The following is a 12,425-nucleotide window of genomic DNA, read 5'->3' on the forward strand; positions in this document are numbered from 1 at the left end:
CCAACTGCACCAAAAGTCTCCACCTTTAAAACAGTCTTCTGCCATAGGAGACTAGATTAGGAAATTTGATGTCTGCAACCCGACCAATCACAATTGTCGAATCGGTCGCAATAACATTCCAAGATGTCGTACCGCTCCGCCAGACTCCGCCTCCTATGTTGCACCTTTGCGCCCGCTTATGGCGCAAGCGTGTAGCAATCTGGGAATCCGAGGTCGACGCGGTTCTCATGGCAGCTCTCGACGTTGGTCCCTTTCATCATTAGTCCAGCTTGTTAAGGTCAGGTTCAGGTAGAGTGGTCTTCGCAGTATTTTACTACTTCCACGGATAGCGGAGGTCGTCGTCGTCGTCATCGTCGTCGTCGTCGTCGTCATCGTCGTCGTCGTCGTCATCATCATCATCATCATCATCATCATCATCATCACCATCAACATGGTTTATTTGTCCCTTAAGGGCCCCATGTAGGGTATTACATAAAGGGTGGGGGGCAAAACAATAATACAAATATCGAAGAAATGGTCTTGTACAAAGCAACAAAAATCGACAACCGAAAAGACACTGAAAAAAAACACACAGGTTTTTGCACAATTAGTTGAAAATATGGGTGGTAAGTAACTCTCGAAATTTCGAAGGGTTTCACTCTACAACAACGGATTCCGGAAGCGAGTTCTATTGATCTATTGCAGCGGGAAAGAAGGATTTGTTGACAGCGTTTGTAGAACCATGAAGACTTTGGATGCTCAAGTAATTTATTAGACGATGTGATGAGCGCATGGGTGGAAATAAAAGCGAGAAACGAAGGTCAGGGAAATTGTAGTACAATTTATGGAGTAGGCAGAGTTGCGAAGTCATACGACTTGATGCTAAAAGGGGCAGACTAATACATAATTTCAAGTTAGTAACGCTGGTAGTGTTGTCATATTTCGATAAGATAAAACGTAATGCACGATTTCGAGTAGCTTCTAAAGTGTCGATCAAGTACTTTTGATGCGGATTCCAAATTGTAGAAGCATATTCTAATTTGGTACGCATCCTAGTTTACGAATCGACGGAGGAGACAAGGATAGGGATCTTTTAATATAGTTAAGAGATCTTGAGGCATCGGCTGTTATTTGTAGAACGTGGTTCGACCAATTTAGTTTGTTAGGGATGATAACGCCAAGGTAGCGGTAACTGTCGACCTCAGGTAAATTCACAGAGCCTAAAGAGTATGCGAATTTGGATATAGAGCGTTTACGTGATACATGCGTTAACATTAATTTAGAGACATTTAGTTCCATCATACAGCGTGAGCACCACTTGTCAATAGAACTTAGGTCATTTTGCAGAATAGATTGGTCAGTGTTAGTAGTGACACTAAGGTAAATAACACAGTCATCGGCGAATAGACGTATTGTAGATGATATGTCTGTTGGGAGGTCGTTAATGTATATTAGAATATGGAGTGTGCCGACGACCCCCTTTTAGTCAGCGATTTGGAGACTGCGCCAAGCTATTCCTACGCCGTGGCTCTCAATTCATTGAGTGCACTTCATTGACAGTCCCGGCTTATGCTCTTCTTCGAAAAAAGAGCCCATAACACATTGCGGTGCCGCCTCTCTGAAGCTTACAAAAGGGTCGGCAGTGAACGACGCGTGACCAGAAACTAAAACGGAGTCAAGACGCCGAAGCAATGTCAGGGGTAACGCTCCTGTCAGCGCTCTCCGGGGTCAGAAAAGCGAAGCTGCCCCTCAAGACGAAACAGGCCGCTTCGTTCGAGCAGGCCACAGGTTCGATTCGAGCAGCTATCGCGAACGCTTTTGAAAGGCGCGAACGAATTCCATTGAGTGACGGGCGTGATGCGATTTCTTCCAGAAGTAGCTTTGAAGACCCGCTTTGTTGAGAGTGCACACTTTTGTGGGTGGCGCCTCTCTTTTAGATTTCCGCGAACATACGCTTGGCGGCAGCCATTCTTTGCTTTTGCGGCATTCACGGTCTGCAGTCTAACTCCCACGTTGACCGCGAGATGTCGTAAAGGAATAAGAAGGCATTGATTTTGACGAAAAGGAGCTTAGAAAAAGTGGAGGGGGAATAACCAGAAGATATCTTTTTTACTCTGCTTTGAACGTCGGACGCTCGATTCCCACGATAAGGTCACTCAATTCGTTTGCATTGAGCTAACGCACAGCGCCCATCGTGAGGTTAAGGATCGCCACGCGCTGCGTATTGCGCAGCGTTCGTTGGCCACACCCGCGTGCAGCCTCCGCCGTTAGCTCCACGTGCCAAGCAGGCGGTTAATTCCGCCGAAGAATCGAGGGAAATTTCGAGCGCATTACGCAGGCCACCCGATGAGATCGCTCAGGAAACATTGCCAATGTGAGATAAGATGTAGAAATCTGTGGGAGAGAACCAGGCAGGAGACGTACGTCCATACGAGTACTTAGCAAACACGACCTGCAATGCGCAGCAGATAGTGGCCACAGAGCATATATTTGAAGAAGGCAGGTATCCAACTCATTCGTGCCGCCATGCGACATCTCACTATGCGGAATGAGCTTCTCATTTCAACGCCGTCAGAAATGGCTTTCACCACTAGCTACAAACATTCAAAGCAAACTCTTGCAAATAGTTCGTGTCAAATGATTGTGAAATTAGGCCACTTTACGGATGCACACTGAACGAACTGTGTGACATTTTCTTTCGAAAAAGTTTATTTCAAGAAGAGACGATATGAACGCCGAGTTACAATCACGGTGCAACTCCACCGGGACCATAACATATACAAAGTACGAAGCATTGTATACATGGCACGCTTTGAAATTTTTATTCGTTAAGGGCCCCGTGTCACAGAAAATTCGACGTCCAGTGTCGGACGTCGCCTCGGCAAAAAGAATTTCGAACCACGCATGCCCAATCACGTAGGCCCTCCATGTGGCGCAAGAAAATTACTGAAAATTGCTGAATAAGATATGTAGAAAAATCGTAAAGTACGACTTACAACCCACAGACATAATAGCGTCGGATTTTAATTTGAGTATACAGGAAAACAAAATTCTCTTACGCGGTAACTCAAACAGAAACCCCTTTTAACGCGATATCATGAAAAGCCAACAATCAAAGATAATAAGGAAAACATAGGGGGAATTACCCTTTCTGACCGGCAACTGACCTCTCTGGCCGGCAACACTGATGCCTTCAGGTAGCATGTGCGGTTTTGCTGACCAGTTGCCTTTACCCAGAAAGTTCACGAACTCGCGACGCCTGCGGTAGAAAGGATGTTCCACATCCGCCGCCAAGATTTGTGAGTGGTGGCGCTGGCTAACACTCCCAAGGTTAGTTCTCGTAGTAACACAAAAATACCCAAGAAGGAGGATGGGGAAGCCGCGCCGCGGTAGCTCAGTTGGTTAGAGCATCGCACGCGTAATGCGAAGATGTGGTATCGTTCCCCACATGCGGCAAGTAGTTTTTTCATCCAATTTCATCGCCATTAATTTATCATTTCTTTAATTCGATCATTAAGTACAAGTAATTTCACTTATGGTTTCCTTGGTCTCTTTGTTTGTTGGCTTCTCATGATATGAATAATAAAAATTGGGTTCCTCAATTAACCCCCTTTTCATCTCGTTGTAACGTGATAGCGTATTCCAGCTGCCGTTTGAGGTCTATGTTAGCAAGAGCAACGCGCGCCCCCCTCGGTTCCTAGCACACCATCCAAAAAGAACCACAAAGCTCGCCTTCGTGCATAGCATTCGCCGCCAGCGTTTCCTGGTGAACATTATATACGGTTACATGAGCTGCAGTTGCCGGGAAGCGTGAGAAGTACTCGGGTAGCTTTGAATGCTGTCGCGTTCCACTCTTAAAGGTCAAGCTTAAGCGTCCACCAAACTTTTTATCCGCGTTTTTTATAAGTGCATTATTTTATTAGTAACTGTTATGTGCAGTAAATACCAAAGAAAGCAGTACAACAACATTATGGCAAATATTACGTCATAATAACATGTCAAAGAGCAATAAAGTCTCACGGCTGTTCTTGCTGTTCAGAAAATTCACGGTTATGTAACCCATTCAAGATCACCATCGACAACCATTCTTTATGCTGGCTTGTATGTCATCGACATCCGTCTCATCGTCTAGCAGGATGGGCTTAATGACTTCAAGAATATGACTTTGTGGTTACTTACGGAGTGGCCGCCGTCATGCTTACGCCGATGACCTTTCTCGCCTACCATTGGCAACGACAGACTCCCATGAAGACAGCGTCTAGCTGCTATTGCTCCTAAGTTTCCTGACGTTACCGCTTTCCAGCGGAAGAGCGTAACGACGTACGCTTGGAACCTCTTTTTGTCGTGGCCCACGCTCCCAAAGCCAGTGGTCGGTTTTCTATACGTAACGACTTGCTGTATAAAACCAGCTAATCAGCGAGGGGACCTCGCTTTTTCTTTGTTGTACCAGAAAGTCTTCGAAGTGACGCGCTACTTGCCATGCATGATGACCCGACATCCGGTCATCTGAGATTCGCCCGCACGCTGAAGGATGTCCAGGAACGCTTCTACTGGCCACAGATGCGTCACACAACAACGCAATACATGGTCAGCTGCGATCAATATCAACGCCATAAGCGGCCTTCAAGCTCACCATGAGGCCTTCTACACCCATTCCTTCCTCCGCATATTCCCTTTGAACAAGTTGGTGTTGCGGATGATATATATTCACCATTTCCGTTGCTGAAAATTACGTCCGGACTTATAAATCCACTGTCGCTCACACGGAATCAAATTATCATGCGGAGGGCGCTGCCGTAGGCTGCTATAGGCTGCTATAGTAAATATGCCTCTGTATCGGATTTCGAATTTGAGTACCTAATCTTGCGGTACTAAATTACTCAGATAAAGATATGCTAAATTCAACGAATTGCATAAGACATAATTCAACTTCGAGAAAATAGTGGGCCAGAAGATTCTCGCTCATTTTAATTGTTTTCAGCCAATAAAATGTTTTTTTTATTCTCCACAGGAACGCGTAAAAGACCAAGACATCTGGTTGGAAATACCACATAAACCATCAGACACGAAAGGTAATACTTCACATTCATGCAAACGGTGCGGTAAGATAGGGGCTTAGGTGAGAAGGGGATAGACGAGCGGGTATAATTTAACCATAATTGGTTTCAGCGTGAGTAAACACGCAGCACATCTGCACGTTGCTATAGTCAATTGGAGTTGCAGCATTTCCTGAGTAAACCGGGTTCACGAACAGAGGAAGAGCATATTTCGTCCGAAAGAAAGGACACACGATAAAATGGTCAAAAGATTGCAATTCGGCTGTATGTATCTCACGAGTAGCTGTTAATGCAACGTCTTTCAGTTTCTCTTCCATTGTTCCGACTTTCATTGGCCCTGGTAGCAGGGAGACAAATATTGAAACAATTCACAAACTCGCAGATTTCACTGCGAAATCCAAAGGAATTCACGTTACCGCGAGCACTGTGTCTTGCCTATGGAAACTGGCTTTTCATTTATTTATTCATGGTTAGCTTTCACCCTTGTTGGTCCCTTGTGCTACTTTTATTTGGTTGTGAATGCACGTGGAAACACCTTGCATAGGGACATAACTGTCAGATGATAGCGCCACGTGTTTGCGGCGAATGATTACCCGAACAGTCTGCAATCTGGTTTGTGAACGTGAGGAAGTTAGAGGCATAACCCCATTTCTCTGAAGACGTTATTTCCGTTTCCCTACGTACACAATGAGTAACGCAAGTGGCATTCCGTGTCCCTCAGTCACTAGAGATCAGGTAACTTTTCGAATGAGCGGTTCCATTTGCGTGATTAATGCGCTTCTGTGGCATTGACCATTTAGTGGAGACAGAAAAGTTCGAAATGCTCGCTTCGCGTTTGAATCATTTTCACTATATGGAATGTCAGCAGTGACAAAGTTACCCATCATATATAACCTATGGCAGGCTAGGACAGTCCGATTGCCTGAGTGACGTCAAAGGCGGAATTTGCGGAAATATGACTTGCAGTCATAGAGTGCTTGATATCTTATATAATTGGGGAGTTGAACGCCGTTGCTCGTGTGCATTTCCAGAATCTGCGGTGAAGCAGCCACTTTTAAGGTTGCATTAGATTGGCACTCTTCGCTTTTCGCTCTGTGAGCGCTACGACGCCATTAGTATGGGAAGCCCAACAATCTCCTTGTATGGTCCGCAGGAACTCGCGTTTTTATGAGAGCTGCTTCACGGCTGTTAAACATGGCTTCTCCTATGATAAACGGATACGATACTTTGCGGTAATTTGGGTCTTCTGATAGCAGAATGTGGTAATTCATTCCAAGCTCAGCAGTGGTTCTTATGCGGAAGGAATAAAAGGCTACGAATGCTAGCGAAGGGGATGACCGGCCATGTGGTTTACAAGCTAGCTGCTTATATACCTGTGAACGTAAAAAAAGAAGAAATAACACCGAGGAATAATCGTACTAGAGTATACCAAAATTAAGTAGCCCACAAGTAAAACCGGGCACTTCAAGAATATTGTTTACGATACTGTGGGCGCACTATAAACACCCTCAACAGCAACGACGATATGGAAACGGGAAACAAGACAGAGCAGATAACTCCGTGCACTACAAAAATGTCAGTATAGTTTCTCGTTGGCCAGATTGTTTAATTTGTGCGTCAGTTTTTTTCGTTTACGTATTTCACGCGTTCTTCTCTTCTTGTGCTCACTCGTTGTGCTCACTTACTCGTACGTGCTCACCCGTTGGCGTGGCAGCGGCGATTCTGGCAGACTCAGAGCTTGCATCAAACGACACTAAACGCGTATACAATTGGAGCAAATCCAACCTATTTTACAGTTGCATGTTAAATACCAAGCATTTCTTGGCGAACAATTGCCATTTTGACAGTATGTATCTATCTAGCCGCCCACGTCTTGGCTCTCACGGTCTTTTCGTTAACATGGTATGTGCAAAAATTCGCATAGTGTGACAAGAGTGTATGGCGAACATAAATGATAGGTCAAGGCATAAATATCATGATACGTGTATCAAGTAGGTCATGAAACAGCCGCCTACGTCTTCATGCTCTCATGATCGCTTCGTTTACTTGGTAGGTAGTAAAACTGGCATAGTTTGACAAGAATGTATGACGAACATAAATGATAAGTCATGACATGCATGTGATGTAGGCCATGAAACAGCCGCCTGCGTCTTGATATGTACGCGAATTGGCCTAGTTTGACAAGAGTGTATGACGATAAATGATCTGTGATGACATGAAAATCGTCACATGTGTGTCATGTAGGTCACGAAACAGCCGCCTACGCCTTGGTTCTCTCATGGTTGTTTCGTTAACTTCGTATGTACCAAAATTGGCATAGTTTGGCAAAAGTATATGACGAATATGAATGACAGGTCATGACATAGGTGTCATGTAGGTCATGACACAGCCGTTTACGTCTTGGTATGTAGCAAAATTGGCATAATTTGACAAGAGTGTATCACGAACATAAATGATAGGTCATGACATGAATGTTATGACATGCGCGTCGTGTAGGTCATGAAACAGCCGCCTACGTCTTCGTGCACTCATGGTCGTTTCGCTAACTTGGTAGGCTCCGCGCACACTGCTTCGCATAGCATCGATTCCCACAGGGCGTGGGATCTGCTGGCCTTTTTTTTCTTTTACCGTAGTCGCATTACATGTCAGGCAGCTTATGTATGCCTCATGACCCTGAACTGTCCACACCGACTATTGTGACCCTTAGTTTTAACCACAGACGTTGATTTCAGTAAATGGATATTTACAGCACGCATTGGCTCTGATGTACAGTCGCGGACAGAATGTTATGGACCATGAAATCTAATAAAAAGCCGAATGCCTCCACAACCTCACAACGCAATCTGGTATTTGCATTTTGTACCTCGACTAGAATATGCTAACAACGTTGTCGTGGGCAGTTTTACTGGTTACTGCTACAGGCTGCTCGGGAATTGAACGTTTTCGGAGATGTCGTGGTCCATTTTATTCTGTCCGCGACTGTACGTGGCAGTCATCTCCTCAACCTGACAATGCAATGCACTCTTACAGCAGAATACATGCCACGAAACGCTTAGAGGCTTTAGCAAGGATGCAAACCTAGCCAGAATTTTGGTGACTTTTTAGCGGATGAAAAAAACAAAAGAAAGGAAGAGGCGCTCAGAATATTTCTACCTAAAAGCAATGTTTTGTATCAGATATCAGACGGAGAATATAAAGGAAAACTGCCCTCAGTACACAGCTGATCATTCTTCAATCAGATAAAGCAAAATTTGAAACAGTCACTGGGGATAAGTACCCCGCCAAGTAATCCCCTCTTTTTTCGGAAGTCTGCAAGCCAGTTTTTGTCTTCGTTCAAAAAGGAGAGAAAGAGAGAGAGAAGGGAAGACGGAAAGGCAGGGAGGTTAACCAGACTGAGTCCAGTTTGCTACCCTACACGTGGGTAGGGGAATGGGGAGTGAAAGAGGAAGAGAGAGAACCTAGTGTAGGATGTCTATAGTCGGGCACTCAAGTATGTTGACCTCAGGTAGCGAAAAAGCGCTCGAACTGCTTTCTGGGCCAATGAACTGTGAGGCCAGGCTCCCAAGATCTTCGCTTCCGTAAATGGCCTGTCATCCAGTCTATTTAAGGCACACTGGAGAGTCTCACGTTGATTATCGAAGCGAGAACAGTGGCACAGAAGGTGACTGATGGTCTCTTCACACTTGCACTTAGCGCCCATTGGTGAATCCGCCATTCCAATACGATAGCTGTAGGAGTTCAAAAAGGAACATGCCCTTTGGTACAGGGACGTTGTTTGTAATGGTTCTATCACTATTGTGCGTCTTGCAGATATACATGGCGTTCATCTGCATGCGAGCATGCATGGCTTCCCTCGTGTTAGAACAAAGTTGCTTTAGCATGTGACAAGGGACACTCGGAAAGCTGGGCCACGTTTACTAATGAAAGGTAACAAAGTTATCCCTCCCCCCCCCCCCCTTCCAGACGGGCAGAGCACAAAAATACTCAAGATGGACAGACATACGCTATATGTGCTAGGTGCCCATCTGATGTGCTTCAACAGTGCAGTTTGTGAGACAGTTATATGACAGTCTGGGTCGCGCGGTGTATCCTTGTGCACAGCACTGCCCACATTTAGCATTCGTATTTGAATAAGCGTGTTACCTCATGTGAGTGTCATCGTAATCACTCTACGTCTATATAAGACAGTCTATTGTCCATTTTTTGTATTTTTTTGTCTGACCGCTGTTTCAGAGCTGCCTCTATAACGGGCTACAGAGGCCCCGTTACGTCACCATCACTGGTGACGCGATATCTACAGACGGTTGCCGTTCGGATAGATGACTCAATGGCCAAAATGCTTGAGAATCCGACTCGTTCTTGGTTTCAACTACCGTCATTAGTGGTTTCCTCTTGTTCTCAAGACAAACACTCGAGAGTTCGCTTTATATTTCAATAAAGTGTCCTTAATCATCATATGTACCTGAAGTCGCTGGGTGGAAATTTCTTACTCTTTGTTTGCCGCCATCAAAGAAAAGCAGAAACGAAAGTTTAGGGGAAGCTCTATTCGCCGACATACTGTAAGTGGCAGCGCAAGTGACATTTACCGAGAGCAGACGTTTTGCAAGCCAGAAAATGCTTATACTGAGAAATGCATTGCGATCTCATATTCTCAATAAGCCTTTTTCATAAGACGTGGAACCTCCGCACATATGTTGGAAAACAATACCACTGGGATTATTTCGGGACGAGGCCTTGTCAGTACAGAAATTTCTTCCCGCTGTTCGTTTATAAGAAAACGTGACCGGTGTAGACAATCATTGACCTTGCTTACCTGTGAAGGTAAATTACAAAAAGAAATAAAAACGCAGATCTCACGCATTGGCGGAATCGATGTTATGCGAAACATTTCGGAGGTTGTCGAGCATATTTTAAGGTTCTTCATATTCGCAGATAGAGTAGCGTGTTTATGTGAAGCAAGCAATGGCTTGTGTGACGTGAGCCCATGTGAGACCACAGAAGCAAGATAACGACGGCGCTGACGAGTGTGTGGCAACGTAATGCCAGCAGTTTCGTTTCTTTACTGCAGCGATCAAACGTTGCAACCTGTTCGGTTGATCTGACGTGATCCAAAAGGTGGTTCAGCCTAACACAGCGTTTCAAAGCATCAGCTGCCATGATGAAATAATAGGATGTACGAGAAAGAGAATAGTATCAAGTTGGCCGAATAGAAATTGGCACTCGAGGACGTGCCCGTTGCCCGTGCTATACAATGTGAGGCACGCGCCAGTCATCTGAGGGCTAGTTGGCGTGGTCACGTGAAAAAAATACGTGCGATCGTGGTCCAGCTGTTTCACAACTGAAAGACTTTTATGATCAAACAGACTTCAACTCGGACTGGTACCCATTGTTGATGAAGTGCACCCTTTTGTCTCCTTTGTATGGAACTGTCTACTATAATAATTGTACTGTGGAGTGATTGTTTTGTGTTTGCAGACGCGGTTATGGCGGTTTCGGCCGCTATGAAAATTATTTACGTAGGTTTTCTTTACTTTTGTAATAAATACCACGAAAGAAAAAAAATAAACACGATCGTGGTCTAACGGTTAGAGCATCATGTTGCAACGCACGCAGTCCGACGTTCGATCTCATCATCGAACACTTGAATTTCGTTTTTTATTGAAGAAGCCTGAAACGTGGCGAGACAAGAACCTAACTTACCACAATGTGCCTAGGATGAGGCAAATGGTGCTTCGCAATAAACGAGGAAGAATGCCACTAAATGGCACTGCAAGCCCCACTCCCCCACCTCAGGGGGGAAGTGGCCAAGGAAGCTTTGGATCAGCTAAGGGACCAGCTAAGGGTGCAACAAATTTGGCACGTTGGAGCACGCTTGGAGCACGAATTGTCCGTTCAGGAACAGTGAATACGCATCTTGGAGCAGCTTTGTAAAGGTCACAAATGGCAATTTTGTAAGTTCTGGCTAGTGTAACAAAACAAATGATCAGGCCAACAAGGCGGCCATGACTCTTTAAGTCTATTGCTAAAAGCCCCTCACTTTTTCGTCTTTAGGAGCACCTTGCTGACACTGTCATAGCTGCTATGAGGTTACTCCACATTATAACACAGCTCTTTTATATTCTGCAGTAACTCTTCTGAGTTTGATTTTTCGAAACTGAACATGACACCGCATGTCTTACAGAAGTTTAAGTATAATGAGCGGAACCAGTTAAGCATGGGATAGAGCATAGTCAGATAAATGCAACAGTCTCCATTTCTCAAAGAAATAGTCAAGAACGGTACCGGAGCCGTACTTTCACGATAAAGCTTTATCGCAACCTTGAAGCTTGTTCTCACCGAATGAAATTAAAAAGCACTGTTTTCACTCGTTTCATGGGCGCCCAGCTTTTTTAGAAGCTCGAAGCTCGTTCCAAATCTTTGCGCTACCTCCCATGTACAGTCGCATGCTCATAACTTTATCTTTGTCCTCTCACCAGCAATTCCTGTCACAAGCCTACTCGTAAAAATCAAGCCATTCCTGGGCAGTTCCTGTGTACGACCAATCATAGGCTCCTGGCCTGACAAATGGCATGGGTGTGTTGGTGAATTGCCGAAAAATATGTTTGCAGAAAATAATCCAAATAGCTGCTGCTGATGCTGGCTATTCGTCTCTTGCAGCTTCATTAAATCGTACATCAACGCACTTGCACTCCGGTCCTCTAAATAGCGGTTAGGAGAGGTTACTTCTGTTTTCGCGAAGACGGGATTTACTGCTGTGGAACCGCGAAACTCGCAAGAAGGCACCATGTCTGCGTCATGCTGAGGCTCATTCATGGCAATCTTGAAAGTTCTGGCGAGCGTTCGGTTTCGAGGAGTCAAGCTTGAAGTAGTAAATGTTCAACATGATCAGTGCTCACCCGTACAGGACCACTCTTCACCGTACACGCACTGTGCAACGTCCACCGACCTATTTCGGGCACCTGTAATGTCGGAGCACATTGTACACGGCAAATGGGAGTGGCTCAGCCGAGTAGCACAAGGTTCCGTATCCGGCTGCGCCAAGTTTGTAACAGAGCAAGTGACCAGGCCAACAAGGCGGCCATGATACTTTATTGTGTTGTCTTGTTTCCAAACACTGGCGCATACCACTATGGGGGATTGGCCAAGAAACAGGTGTTTCCAGCACGACCTACTGAACTCCAGTATGTTTAGAATTAAAACCAAACTAACTCTGAATAGTAGAGCGTTGGAGTAAAGAAATGTGATTGAGCAGTATAAAAAAAATATTGTTAAGAATGTTGGGATAAATTAATTTGATATTAGAAAGTGAAATATTAGCAATAATTTAAAATTTTGTAAATTAAGCAGGGTACTTTTTTGTCTCTCTAACAAAACTGTAAACTGCGAGAA

At 44.8% G+C, this 12,425-nt stretch overlaps 1 protein-coding gene and 1 long non-coding RNA gene across 4 annotated transcripts in view; one reads left to right on the plus strand and one right to left on the minus strand.

Moving 5' to 3' along the window:
* The window catches only part of LOC139060212 (uncharacterized), a 228,066-nt gene that overhangs the window by 72,657 nt on the left and 142,984 nt on the right, over positions 1-12,425 (plus strand). The window lies entirely within an intron of this gene.
* The window catches only part of LOC135902372 (uncharacterized), a 92,585-nt gene that overhangs the window by 46,602 nt on the left and 33,558 nt on the right, over positions 1-12,425 (minus strand). For 2 of the 3 annotated variants that reach the window (XM_070539760.1, XM_070539759.1), the window contains one exon: positions 11,933-11,995. The exons of the other annotated variant lie outside the window; for it this stretch is intronic. In XM_070539760.1, coding sequence (XP_070395861.1) covers positions 11,933-11,995 — 63 coding nt within the window. The remainder of the gene's footprint in view (positions 1-11,932; positions 11,996-12,425) is intronic. 3 annotated transcript variants of the gene reach the window in all.

The sequence above is a fragment of the Dermacentor albipictus genome, chromosome 5, assembly GCF_038994185.2.
Source record: "Dermacentor albipictus isolate Rhodes 1998 colony chromosome 5, USDA_Dalb.pri_finalv2, whole genome shotgun sequence".
In the NCBI taxonomy this organism is placed as follows: domain Eukaryota; kingdom Metazoa; phylum Arthropoda; class Arachnida; order Ixodida; family Ixodidae; genus Dermacentor; species Dermacentor albipictus.